At 40.1% G+C, this 13840-nt stretch overlaps 2 protein-coding genes across 6 annotated transcripts; one reads left to right on the top strand and one right to left on the bottom strand.

Annotated features, from left to right (window-relative positions):
- The first annotated feature begins 3693 nt into the window (after positions 1–3693).
- Positions 3694–8573, top strand: LOC104436631 (tudor domain-containing protein 3). Of its 5 annotated transcripts, none has more exons than XM_010049465.3 (8): positions 3694–4094; positions 4244–4411; positions 5856–6102; positions 6230–6421; positions 6975–7228; positions 7315–7535; positions 7619–7688; positions 8172–8573. In XM_010049465.3, the coding sequence occupies exons 1-6, from the start codon at positions 3723–3725 to the stop codon at positions 7480–7482; spliced, it is 1401 nt and encodes a 466-aa protein (XP_010047767.2). In that variant the 5' UTR covers positions 3694–3722; the 3' UTR covers positions 7483–7535; positions 7619–7688; positions 8172–8573. The 5 variants fall into 5 exon arrangements, with proteins under 5 accessions (XP_010047767.2, XP_010047769.2, XP_018725406.2 ...); XM_010049467.3 differs by having other exon boundaries at positions 7619–7696; XM_018869861.2 differs by having other exon boundaries at positions 7619–8317; positions 8412–8573.
- Positions 8574–9813: 1240 nt separating this feature from the next.
- Positions 9814–11774, bottom strand: LOC104436630 (auxin-responsive protein IAA23). The gene is made up of 5 exons (XM_010049463.3): positions 11454–11774; positions 10724–10908; positions 10530–10641; positions 10119–10180; positions 9814–10023 (listed from the first exon to the last, which is right to left on the bottom strand). Exons 1-5 carry the CDS (start codon positions 11708–11710, stop codon positions 9995–9997), a joined length of 645 nt encoding a protein of 214 aa, XP_010047765.1. The 5' UTR covers positions 11711–11774; the 3' UTR covers positions 9814–9994.
- Between the last annotated feature and the right edge of the window lie 2066 nt (positions 11775–13840).

The following is a 13840-nucleotide window of genomic DNA, read 5'->3' as shown; positions in this document are numbered from 1 at the left end:
AAACCAAGTCAGACGACCCGGTTTCGACCCGAAACTCCAAAAACACAAATTAACTTGATTTCTGATGAAATTTCTCCATGAGACTTGCATATAACATCAATATAATTGACTAGATTGAATTAAACGAAAAACAAATAAGAAAATCTTCATATTCAAGCTTCAAAGTTTTGGATCTAAACCTTCCATGGCCGAATTTCGAATTTCTTAAATTTAAGCCCTAAAAACTTATTTTAATGCAACAAAATGATGCTAATATATATACATAATAATACCCATTCAACAATTTACAACGAACATCAATCAATTGCAAGTAATTTGGAAATTTTGGAACTTTTTCATGCATAAACTCTAGAATTTCAAATTTAAAATTCTCTCTCAATTCTCAACGAAATTATACAAATTATATATGGTTGGAAAGATCTCAACACGTAGAACGAAAGCCCTATAGTTTCAGGATCAATCGAGCAAAAATTCCACATGAAAAAATGATGCCGATATTTGGCTCAAAGAGGAAAATTTCGAATTTTTCCATTAAAAATAATGGATTCTACAATCATATATGATTTGCTTTGATACCACATGTAGAAAATTATTCACATAATTTAACTCATTAATCAAGAAGAATTGAATCCATATATGACTGTAAAACACCGAGATCATTTATCAAAGAATGACTCTGGTTATCAAATGATTGAACAACCGGGAGCAATTTACCTACGATCAATAAGCACAATGGAATTAAAGCGTACCTGTTTGAGCCATCACTTCACTTTAAAAAAAAAATTAGATCAACCTGATAATCAAGATCTATTGGAATGTCAGATCTTTCTCTCTATGACCTATTTCAGTATAACAGCTTTCAATGGGATCAAAGCAACTAATAGATATAACATATTCTTTTATAGGCTAGAGAGGGGACCTAGCAAACCCTAATCAACAACGTGCCAATTGGGCCATTCTCCTTATGGGCTTCTAAAAAACAAAAACACAATTGCATACACTTTACCGCTCAACTAGGCCCGTTATTAATAGATGCCAATGCTCAATTCAATCATATCACTGTTGTGCTCAACAAATATTGGAATATCCATTAACCCGATTATTTAAAATAGAAAATTAATTAATTAATATAAGTCCATATTATAGAAAATTTCCAACAATTGCATTACCGCACCGATTGATGTATCCATAAGGCATGCTAACTATATCTGGGGAAATCAATTGCATCACCGATACGTATTGCATCGAATTGGTACAATGACCAACGCCTCAAGTCTCAAGAAAAAATGAGACTACAAATTCAATTATCGGTATCAACTCCGAATTGATGTCTTAATGTTCTAGATATTAATCTCGAGACAAAAAAGGCGAAAAGGGGCTTTCCAAAGATTTGAGATAATCACTTCTTACTCTAATATCATATAAAATTTTGTAAGGTCTTCAAAAATAACAGCCTAAAGTTAATCTAGGATGTGGGCCCTGAAGGGGGTGGGGTAGCCTCATTTGCAAAAAGGGGTTGGGCCCGACCAAATATCTTTGGAGTGGGCCAACGGCCCGCCCAGATCGGACCGAACCCAAGTTCGGTCTCCAACCAGACTCGACTTCCACTAACTAGGCCGGGTGGGTCGGGTCAAACCGGGCCCAACACGATGGGAAAATGTGTGTGTGTAATTATTTAAAAAAATATTTTAAAAAAATTACGAAAATTCAAAAAGTGTACGGTTTGGTTAGGAATTGCTATGTTTTGCATTCTTAGTGTAATTAGACCTCTTTTGGCTCGTATTTTGATTATATCGTATGTTTAATTTGCATATCTAATTATGTTTAATTGTACTTGTTTAATTTTGTTGCAATTAGGATATTAGTAATTATGGTTGTTACTTTAATGATTGCGCACCCACATGATCACCTCACATGTTAGTGAATAGATATAAAATCTATCCAAACTACTTGACAAAAATTCTTTATTTTAAAATGAACAAGATTAGGTACCGAAATGGCATTAATTGGTCAATTAGTGTAATCAAGTCTCCGACCCTAGATTCTTTGATTGCGTAAAATGTGTGGCATGCTCCCATGCCTCACTTGATTTCTAGCCGACCCCAATAGGCTAGTAGCGACTCATTTTTGCAAAATTCCTAAAAAATACCCTAATGTTACTCGGAATATGGGCTTGGGAGAGCCCACGTCTAATCATAGGCCTTAGGTCCGTCCTTTAGGCAATACCCCTAAACTTATTTCCTTCCCCCGATGGTAGGTCGCGACAATGATATTTTTTGGCCAATATTTCAAAGAGGTTTCGCATCCTTTACTTCAACTCAAGTTTGAGTCACTTTAAAAAAGTTAGCATTTAAATAATAAATTTATTTAGGGGTCCATTTTATCTTAAGGGTGCAAAAAGATACGATAATTATTAACTATGGCTATATCATATATCATGATTTCGTGTCTTTATAAATAATTATAAATGTCCATAAACTTGTATATAAAAACATTTATATGTGAGCTCATTAATTTGAAATGAGTCCTTTAAATATGGAGATCAACATGTTGTAAAATATTTCAAACCAATCTTTTAACAAACTCCTATTTTGTAAAATAAAAAACATTACCAATTTTCAAATGTGATATTGGCTCTTAATTTCTTAAGACTATGGCATAAATTATCTTAAGATCTCTTCCATGACCTTACAAAGTGCAAGCTTTCGACGGGTAATAATAATTACCACCTAAAATGCAATATGCATCACAACATGCTCTCTTTGTCAATTTGGAAAGATTTATTGACTTCACCTAAATCATTATAGGAAAATAGACCTTAAATTGGAAATTATCTCACTAGAAGTTCCCATTGATAGTTCTTTAGGACTTTGACAAAAATCTTACAAAATCTGGTGGCCAAGTTTGTATGTAAATATTTTTTTTCTTGATTGAGGCGTAATTGGACCTAAGCAAATCCATAAAAGGGTTCATATTGGTCCCCGCCTAGGTTTCAAGATCATTGGGATATAAAATATTTAGAAAGTATTCTTTCATCTTGGAAAAGAAAGAAGGTACATCGAGAGGTATGAAAGCATACAAACATCAATACATTAAAATAAGGAACTCATTAATGAAGTTTGTCTTCCCTACATGTCGAACGGACAAGCAGTGAAAGCCTTCCTAGAAAGCTCCCTTCCTTTGGTGAGGTTACACCTCTTAACTGAGCACCAAGAATCCAAAGGAAGCCCTTGGGGCAACTGAGGGTGACTCGCCCCACCCCGCACAAAATCCACCCCATCAATTAGACACAATCACGAGTCTGGAGGTTTGGGAGCCCCACCGAGGCCCATCAAGCCCGAAACAACTGGGATCGAGCAAGTTTGGACAAGCCGGGCATGTCCAAAGCTAATTACTTCGTGTAGAAAATCCAATCTTTCCCAAACCGTGGGTAGGCTGAAAAAGTATTTTCACCTAAGCAGGCCGACCGGCCCACCCAGACCCCCAAGGCCCGCCCAGCGCGCGGCCCGTTGCTTGTTTTCGCTACGGTCTCTCCCATAAAAAAAATTAAAAAGAAAAAGGACTAGGGCCGCCACGTGGGCGGGCCTACCCTCAAGCCCGCAACTCGCAGGCTCGGGCCGATCGGGCGGCCCGCAGATTCGCTTCCTCGCCTAAACGGCATCTCCCCCCGCAACAAAACGCGGCCGCGCAGCTTTTGCTTTTGCAGAGAATTCTCTCTCGAGATGGAACTGAGCTCGTCCTCCGCTCCCGCTCCCGCTCCTCCTGCTCCTCCTGCTCCCGCTCCCGCTCCCGCTCCCGCTCCTGCTCCGTCGTCGTCGTCGTCGGCGGTGGCGGCGGCGGCGTCGTTGACGTATTCTTCTTCGGAAGCCGCGCTGGTGGAGAGGCTCCGGCAGCGCGGATGGTCCTTCGACAACGCGGCCCACGTCCGGGCCGTCATCATGATCCAGCGCGCCCTCATCGACGATCCCTCCGACGCGGCCGCCCTCGCCGTCGCCGTCGAATCGGACCTCCTCAACACCGACCTGCGGTCCGTCGGGTCCCGGACCCTCCCCGACCGCAAGGCCTCGCACCTCCACGGCCCCATGGTCCTCCAGGTTAGGCCGCCCCGACGCTGGCTTTTGCTTCTAGGTCACCGCCTCCGATCGGTTCCGTTGCCTGTGTGTAGTGGCGCGTGGTTGGTTTCGCTTCGGCTTCGCGCTCGTTGTGCTTAGGGTTGTGATCGTTTTGTTGTGTGCTCGAACAGATATCTGCGGTGAGGGACATTGCGAGAAGTAGTATTGACGAGGCCTCAAAGAGCTCTGGTGGTAATCGGATGCTGAGATTGACGCTGACGGACGGTCACAGCGAGATGACCGCAATTGAGTATGCTCATATTCCATCGCTTCCCGATGATGTCGTTCCCGGTACTAAGGTATTCCTTTAAATTGCCTTATCTATAATCGGTATGTGTTTTTCTCTGGTAAGTTGATAGATGCCCTGAAGTTGCCATATCCGTGGCACGGAAGGTATGGAAATTTTTGATAGAATCTAGTTCGTTTCAGTTTTTGATCTTAGAGACTACCACTGAGTTTGTTAGTCACAATTAAGTTACTGTTTATTGCTGACGTGGCTTGGATAGTTCGTTTCATACAGATGATTCGGATAAGATATGGTTGAAATTAATGTGGGAACTGGGACACCCTAGCTTCATTATCTCGTTGTAGTGAAGTTCGCACTAGACGTGCAGTTGTAGTTGTGAAGTGTGTATCTAGATTTTGTTGATTCTAAATAGGAAGAATTGTCTGAAGTTAATTGCTTGGTCAGGATAGGAGATACAGAGGTAGACATGAGGGGAGGATTCTTAGGCTCCATTTGTTTCGTGGAAAATAAATGGTTTGGAAGACATTTTTTTTTTTTTAAATGATCAATCGTATTGCTTGATTATCGATAGCAATTAGATGCCTAAACAATTTCGGGAAAGAGGAAAATATTTTTATATTTATTCATTTTTGTAAGCGATACAAACAATCATTTTTAGGAATATGTTTTCCAAATTATTCATCTTCCGTGAAACAAACATACCCTAAGTTCACAACAAGTCCATGCCATGGCTGTTTTTGTCATATTTGCTCCCTTTAGTGATTGAATGCATTAGAAACTTCCTCATTGTCACCAGGTGTGAGGACATTATTCTGTGGGCTTGTCGCCATTTCCTTTCACTGACGTAGGAGAAGGATCAAGATCCTCATATAAGTTCCAAAATTTACTCTTTGCCATCTCCAGGGTTTTTAGCACTGGAAACGTCTATAGTCTTCTAGAGTCTGGTTGCTCGTTGGTTCTACAAGTGGATGGAAGGGGATCACAGGGGATTACAAGTCAGATGTTGCTCATACCCAAGATTCCTGTTTCTGCAATTCTAAGATGACTTTCATGTTTGCATAAGTTTTGTCTTGGACAAATGTCCTTCTTCGCCCATACCTGAGATTCCTGTTTCTGCTATTTTAATGTGACATTCATGTTCACATATGTTATGTTTGGACAAATGTCCTATTCCTGGAGCTCTTTTTGACAATGCAGTACAGGTCCTCTGTAGAATCCAGTATTTCCCTACAAGCATTTACTGAAATTATTGGGTCATATCCACTAAAAACCCACTGATTTTAGCTACTGATTTGGAAATTGTGCATTAGGAAATCATCCTCTTGTCTAAGCTATTAAGTATTAATGGCTGCGCAGTAGTGGTTTCTAGTCTTGTTAATCTTCTCGTTGAAACTTGTGCAAAGCAAGTTCCAGTCACTTGCTTACTTTGTACTGCTGTCGAAGAAATCAACTTCAACTACTTCTGATGTTGTTTTTGGTGCCTGCTCTGTGGTCAGGTGCGGCTGGAAAAGAAAGTTGCAGTATACAGTGGGATTCTGTGTCTAACTCCAACAACATTAACTGTCTTAGGTGGTGTTGTTCAGTCTCTATTTGACGAGTGGCAAATGAACAGAAAATACTCTGGCTTCTCCCGTGATTCTTTAAAACTATCACAGCAAAGTGATGCAGGTGGCCCTCCCCCATTTGAGAAGCTGCAGATCAGGGCTTCCGCACGTCAGTCCACTCATCAAAGAAGATATTCAAGTCAGTCTTCATCTGCTTTCTTCTCTGCAAAAGTCATATATGATCCTCTTTGAACGACTTCTCTTTTCTTTTTATGGACATTAAAGACCCATTTGTGCAATTTTAACTTGAGGTGGTAAATCTGCAGACAACCCTGAAACCTCCAATGGCAAGAAATTTGAAGGCAGGGAGTCTCTCATGCCATTGGAAAATAGATCTGTCGTTGGACAGAAGAATCTTGAAATAAAGGAAGATGTTGTGGGAAATAGTTCGGGAACCACTCCACCTACAGGAAAAGATGAGGAAAAACCAACTCGCTCTGAGTCGAGGCCAAAAGAAGGTTAGAATTTTTAAAGTTGGTAAGATTGCATGTTTGTGTAGGTTGCATGTTACGATGATAAATGACTACTTGCTCTCTATAGAGTAAAATGGTGGTAATAATAATGCTTCTGGCAGCATCGGGTAGTTAGTCATTCTGCTTAGAAACATCAGAATCCTTTTCTCTTCTTCTTTGTTTTTTTTTCTTTTATTATAAGCCATGAAGGGATGTGGTGGTAAATCATCTTAGGTGCAGTTTTTGAAAGATCATCAACTACCTAGGATGTGGTGTTAAATCATCTTTGTGCAGTTTTATAGACTTAAATAAGTGAGGCTACTAGTATGGAATGATATCAGAGGATAATAGGTGCACTGCAAAAGTGAGTCACGACATTATTAATGAAAATTGTTGAAGTAGCTGTCTTTTTATCGAAGTCTCTAAATGGGTTAGATTAATTCTGACCATATGATTGTGTTCCCAAGAAGACTAGAAGATCCCATCTAAGTGATTTTTAGCCTTTTCTATTTTGTGAGGCTTTCTATTGCTATTGACTGGAAGCTGATTTTGTTTTCAGTTGCTGATTCTGCACCTGTTCAAAATCAAGCGGCTGCTCAGAAACTCCTCCGAAAGATGAACCAACAAGGGATGCAGAATCAGCATTTTAAAGGTCGAAGAAATAGAGGGAAGGGTAAAGAAGAAGAGGCTCCAGTTTTTACTCTAAATGAATGGCAACAAAGAAATGCCGTTCCGAAGCAGCCAAATATGATTCATGATGAGGAATTGGCATGGCAGCTTCAGAATCAATTTGACTTGGAAGATGCTCATCATGTTAGTATATTTTCTTCATCGGGTACTGTTGTTTTCTCCGTTGGCAGAATTTGACATCATGACTCACTAGTATTTCAACCTTTCAGGTACTAGAGGGTCCTAATGAGACAGAAGCAGAAAGAATCAGGAGGAACATGTTCAGTTATGAAAGAGACGATGATAGGAATCATTCAGGGGGATACGGAGGTGGACGGAGGGGTAGAGGGAGAGGAAGAGGGAGGGGAAGATCCCGTGGGAGGGGAAGACGTGGTTGATTTTCTGCCCCTTCTCATCTTTCATGGGTTTGACGTTCACAACTTCATGTCAGGTATACTTTTAATGTTTGTATAACAAATTGGTGATGTATTCAAGCTTTAGATGGCAAAGTTATAAATTTCTGGCTGCATGCAGATACTTGGAAATGCTGCGGCCATCACTGGGATTATCTTCGTGAATATTCTAAGACAGAGATAATGGCTATGTACAGTGGTTTGGTTTCTTATAGTAGTGGCCTCTTACCAAACCCAGCTAGCTTCATGTTTACTTACTCGCAGAAGAAACTTTCTCATTCTTGCAGGAAGGGTTTCTTTATTTCTCTTTCCACTGAAATAAGCACAACTGAACTAAGAAATGCATGAGATAAAAGGAATAGAAATAGGCTGCTGACCCTTGAGATAAGGTGCTTGTAGATGGCACTAACCATGGCTATACCTCACAATGCATATGTCAAATAATCAGAAAATATATGATGGTGCAGTGGCATAACGTACTCAAATGATGAATTATTTTTCCAGTGTCAAATTTGCTTTGCAGTGGTGTCCTCTCACCCACTTTGATTCCACTTAACTCTGTTTTAAGTTTGTAGTGTATCATCATTAATTAAGATAAGCTGTAGATCATTTTTGTCTTGGTAATTTCTTTGAATATATCAATTAAATTAATAGTCTCTTCCCTTTTATTGCAGTGGTCGCGATGCCAGTCGGTGAGGCTAAGATTCAGCGTTATTATTGATGTCAATACATTCCTTTCTGAGTGATCGCATTTCTCACAATCAAGGATGAGTAGATGTTGGATGCCGTTGTGTAGAAACTGATGCGGAGATTTGAAAGGGTAATGAATTGGAGGCAACTATTTAGTTTGTTTGAGGAAGGAAGACAGATGAGTTTCTGCAATTAAAATCCTCGCCTTTTGGTTGTTGTTGTAGCCATAGGTTTGGTGTTTCACAAATTGGCCGGGCAAATCGGGATTTAGTAGAACCGTGTCACGGAATGAGCTCATACGTTGGATAACATTTTCAGTCCTGAACCTTATACAGCATTCGCGTATAATGCATGGAATGCAAGCACGACTTTGCTTTTGGTTTTAACTTTGTCGATCTTGAAGAGAGTATTTGTTACCTTGTAAAGCTGGGTAAAGAGTGGCTTTTGACAACTAGATTAGCGGAAAATTTTGAAGAAGAATCTGCTAGGCTTATATTTTCTCAAAAAGGGATGAAGTAGATCTTTCAAATAAAGGTTTGAAGAGGTCAAGCCAGTCTGAGGCTGCACCACTGCCGGTGGTAGTTTAAGTCATTGGGGTTGTGTTTCGAGGAACCGTCACATTGTTTGATTTTTCCTCTAGGTAAAGAAGAATTCACGAGAGCCAATCGAACAGTAACTGTAGAATCGGGACAGGGGCATTCTAGGGCAACAAAACTGGAATCAAACTGGAGTGAGCACGACCATGAAGGTTGATTGGAACGACTGATTTCTAAGGGACCAGAGCTCGAGAGAATCAATTGGATTTTCATTGGAACGGAGCAGAGGATCTCTTTCTCCCTGGAGCAAGCGAACTCTTTTCTCAGGCGCTGACCTCACATCGCTCTCCCTCAACTTCGATTTCTGATGGCTTCATTCTGATTTTTCATTTCATTTTGCTGATTCGAAGAAAAAGGCGACCGAAGCCGACCGAAGCCGACCGAAGCTCATCATCATCTTCTTCATTTGGTCTTCTTATTTCTGGTCTTCAGATTCTTCTCATTTTCGTCTCCCTCGTTGATCATTCTCTCTCCCCACCTCACTTTATCTTTGACTTTCATCATCCTTTGATGATTCTCATTCATCCACCACCATCTCTCCCGTAAAGTCAAACAGCGGTAGCATACCGCTCTTTTTTTTTTTTTTTTTTTTTTGGGACAAAAATTCTACATCCCGATCACCAAAATAATCAAAGGTTCCCAATCTAGCAACTTCGCTTTATCCGAGACTTATGTAGCTTCTTCAAACTCTTATTTGATACAAAATTCACTTAGGCTCTCTTTTGAGAAAATAATTCCAATTAGGTCCTTATTTGGATTTTTTTTTCCCTAGACTAATTTCAGTGCGGGCTCCTCGTAAAGGTCTCCATTGATCATTTATGCTGATATAAGTAGAGTGTGAAAGCATCTTCGAGTGAATCGTTACTAAATATATTGATCTCATGATTTATGATCACCGATTCTTTCTTTCTCTAATTATATGCAATGACTGCTTAAGTCGTAGCACATGGAAGAAAGTTTCATCGCTGCAGAGGAAATATTGTGTTTTATCCAGCGAAAGTAAAAAAGATGGTGCTTTCCGATGGCCTAGTTGAGTAAATGCTTGTTAGAAGCAATTAGAACTGATTAATCTCATGTTTTGCTTACTAAAAGAAGAAGGATGTATGGCTTCATATTTTACAGACATTGGCAGCTAAACTAGAAGACTATTAGAGAACCAGGATCTTCCCTACATTTCCAACGCTCGGGCCAGCAAATTGGCCAGATCCCGCTCAGCCCCTACATGTTGGAGTTCTTGGAGCTGCACAAACATTAATCTCGATTAGCATAATGCCGTCAAAAGATATCTCAAATACCCGGATCAACGAATAAGTTACGAGAGCAAAATTTATCTACCAATCCCAGCTGCATCCGAGCTCTTCATCAACCGAATGCGCTTACACGACTCAGCAAACATTCTGCAATTTATACCATCAATACAGCAAAAGTCAGTCTTAATCAAAACAGTAAACCTTCTAATTGTCGGCGAGTAGGCTAAAAGAAAGAACACTAGCTAGTTCATTTTTTCGATAGAGTTTAAGCAAAGTGAGAGCAAATCTGCACTTTCTACAGTGAATTTTTCTTGCGGAGCCCTATCAAGCTACAAAACATTCTGTCTTGCGACCTAAGGTTCTTTCAAGCTGGAATTATTGAATATAATCTGAAAGTCTAATCCAAAGCGCATAATTTTGGGGACGCCTAATGAATCCATCTATGCGAGCGTGCCCGGCAAATTTAAGTATGCACTGAAAATCACAAGGTCATTACTTCCAAGGGACGTCACCGGCTAGCATCCAATCACCGTCGCCGTCCTCGTATGTGGGCACATACTCCATTCTCGTGGCCGGATCCATTACCTTGCTCCCTTCCAAAAAATTACCTACACAATTATCCCACGACACCATGAGAGCGTGAACACATCAAACTAGCACAACTGACTTAAAGCATAGGCATATGCTTACCGTTGACAGTGAAGCAATTGAACATGCCCTCCAATGCCTTCAAGAGCTCATCGTAGCTGTTGTATGTCCGAAGGTCGACTTTGCGCAGATACGGAGCTCCATCCACCGCCACCTTGACATATTTGCAGCTCTCCAATGTCTTCTGCCTGAATGATCTCACCGGTGGCCACCCCACGACTTGTGCCCTTCATATGAATTGGAGATTGAAAAAGTCAATTTGATTATATCTGCTATATTTGATCTAGACTAGAAAAGTTCATACAGAAACTTAACAGTGTTAAGAGTCAAATAATCAAACTCTGAAAGAGTCCTATGTCTTCTATTTGATTTTTGTTCATCATTTATTCTTGGTTAGGTGGTGCATTATGTGCACACTAGGACAGAGAGGTTGTAAGAAATCCGATTGAGTTTTTGTGCAGGCAAGTGGAGAAGATGTTGGATGCCCCGAGAATACGAATACCAATTGATCAAAATGGTGCTCCAGCGATGAAGTTCCTATCAGATTTTGAGAATGGCCCGCTTGCTTAAACAGTAGTTGTAGACTATTACGCTGTGCCAGTACATCAATATTACAAACTAGTCTCACTACGAATAATTGGCGTTAATCTTCAGATAGTGTCATCAAATCATCATATCAAATGAAACAATACTATCTTTCACACCACTTTGTACACAAAATCTTCTGTAAACATTAGGATCCCTTGCAACGAGTCAACACAGCGGATCTTACTTGGATGCTGGGACTTTTCCGGCACTAGACACCTGCGAGGCTGCAGAATTCTCGGCTGCATCAACCTCGGTATCCCCACTTTGCTTGCCGGTGCCGCTTCCGAGGCCAAGACCGATGGTTCTGGCGTACGCCCTCTTCGCCCCGGTGATCCCCGCCTTGCAGCTGCCGACCCTGGACAGCCCCAAGGTCAGTTCCGTGTCCATGCCGCTAGCGTTGGAGTCAGACGACCCGTCGGCTGTTTCCGTCGATGATGGCATTTTCTGCTGCGCGTGCAAATCATCCACTGTTTCCTCACTTGTGAATATTGTGTGTGTGAAGAGTTGCAATTCAATCAGAATGAGATATATATATAGTGAGCATTGTACGAATCAAATGGGTTGAGGCCACGTGGGGGTGGGAAAGAAAGGGGGGGTCGGTATTCGTCCGTGTAGGTGAATTTTGCTGTGAAGGGAAGGAAACACGGTTTGAAGTGGAGCTGTCAGACATGTCGGTTCATGGAATCCGGAATTTTCTTGTTTTCAAATTTTTTGCGCTATTTTGGCAGGCGAACTTTGGTCAATTTATTCCTTTTTCATAACTACAATGAAGCTAGTGGGTTTGGGATTTGGAAAAATGTGGTGAATTCGAAGAATATTGAGCAGGGGGTGCTCCAGCAGTCAATAACTTGAGCTATAAGCAAAAGGGTTTAGTCCCAGAAAATGCAACTCCTTCTGCTGAGATTTGACAAATTCGAAGTGAAATGTCACGAATTTGACTTATGTAATATGTAGAGCATGGTCAATAAAAAGGGTCATAATATTTTCGGATTACATTACTCAACCACAATTGTAAAATTTGAATTTGACGTGTGAATAAGAGATGTCGGCTCTTGAGTGCGTGGAAAGTAACGAATCATTGAGAACATGAATACGCAAAAGCTGGAAAATGACATCAACCTTTTCTTCATTAGAAGGTTTGGTAATAGTATCACAAATGAGTGTTTTAGATGGCTCAGCTTCTTTTCTCCCCCCTTCTTTTTCTGTTTTCTTTTTTGGGTTTCATTCTCATCAAGCCCTTCTCCTTCCCGTTCCCACTGTTCTTACGTTGCCTATCCTCCGCCACAGTCGCAAGCCTCCGTACCGGTCGCACCACACCGCTGCTGCTCGACGTCATCAGAGAGGGCAATCACGGCACGGCCGCGGAAGATGAGGGAGGTGAGCATGGTCATGGTGGAGATGCGGAAAGAGAGGGGTTAAAGTTTTTTAATGTGGTATCCTTTAAAAAAGTTCAGAGACGTTTTAGTCAATTGAAGAGTCATTGGACCTTATCTAATTACATCTTTAAACAGGAGTTTATCCTTCGATTACAGCGACAAAACACAAGTGGCAATTGCCTGGCTGTCGCAGAGTTGTCGCCTTCGTCGTCTTCACAAAGATGACTCGCATAAAAAGAAATGCTTTAAAATATGCTTCCAACCAATTTTCACTGAACTCTGTGTGCTAGGCTGCTAGTATTGCTCCCATGAAGTATTTTAGTAAGAATTTGACACGTTTTTAATGAAGGATTTGATTATGCTTAAACATTGCTATAAATAAAAGGGTATAACACCAACGAAGATTTCAAACTAATATGCCATGACACATTTATTCACAACAAATTATCGTATCACTGAAAACCTAAACAAGTAAATTGTGATACATTTACCCCATATTAATTTTGGGCACCATAAAACTTTCTTAAATGATACACCCTTAACAAATATGTTATATGTTAACTTCCATCCTATAAACACCATAGCATGGCAAGTGACTCGTCTAATGTGGACTAGATGTGAAAATTTAGTACATGGTTCTTTAAAGCGATTTTGTTGTAAGGAAACCCAATCTAAAGAAAATGAATTGACTTTGGGAAGAAGGGCAAATTTTAATTTGCACTTTCTCTCCCTTACCAAGATCTTACCAATAAAATGAGAGATTTCAGTAGATTTCCGAAACGCATGGGAGCTCTCATGACAAGAAAAGTAGTTTAATTCACATTTAATTCACTTCAGATGAGTCGCTTGTTATGTAGGTGTACGAGTTTTGAATTTTTTATGACAAGAAATGTAGTTTTGAGGTAAATGTGTAGCTTGGAATAATGAGTTTGGTATTTTTGAGATACGAAAATCATTTTGAGATAAATGTATAATAGAAGTACTTGAGAATTCTTAAGATGCTAACATAAGGAAGAAGCATAAGTCCAATGAAAAGATCATTTGCACTATATAATGGGAAAAAAAATTATTATTCGAATACCCATTCAAAGTTTAATACATTAATAATTAAATTGATTGCAAAATCATTATCGATTTTTTTTAAATGAATTGCTGCAAAATTCTTATGATTGAAATACAAAAAAGTTCTAAAATA

Source organism: Eucalyptus grandis, chromosome 3 (genome assembly GCF_016545825.1).
Source record: "Eucalyptus grandis isolate ANBG69807.140 chromosome 3, ASM1654582v1, whole genome shotgun sequence".
Classification (NCBI taxonomy): domain Eukaryota; kingdom Viridiplantae; phylum Streptophyta; class Magnoliopsida; order Myrtales; family Myrtaceae; genus Eucalyptus; species Eucalyptus grandis.
Note: the sequence above shows the minus strand (reverse complement) of the source record. Positions and strands in the feature narration are given on the sequence as shown.

Excerpts from the sequence above, each read along its gene's own strand:
- LOC104436631 (XM_010049468.3), top strand. The coding sequence starts at position 3,723 with ATGGAACTGAGCTCGTCCTCCGCTCCCGCTCCCGCTCCTCCTGCTCCT. Across the intron at positions 6,103-6,229 it reads TCATCAAAGAAGATATTCAA|ACAACCCTGAAACCTCCAAT; the intron begins GTCAGTCTTCAT and ends GTAAATCTGCAG. Across the intron at positions 6,422-6,974 it reads TGAGTCGAGGCCAAAAGAAG|TTGCTGATTCTGCACCTGTT; the intron begins GTTAGAATTTTT and ends TTTTGTTTTCAG.
- LOC104436630 (XM_010049463.3), bottom strand. The coding sequence starts at position 11,710 with ATGCCATCATCGACGGAAACAGCCGACGGGTCGTCTGACTCCAACGCT. Across the intron at positions 10,909-11,453 it reads GGAAAAGTCCCAGCATCCAA|GGCACAAGTCGTGGGGTGGC; the intron begins GTAAGATCCGCT and ends ATTCATATGAAG. Across the intron at positions 10,642-10,723 it reads CAATTGCTTCACTGTCAACG|GTAATTTTTTGGAAGGGAGC; the intron begins GTAAGCATATGC and ends ATAATTGTGTAG.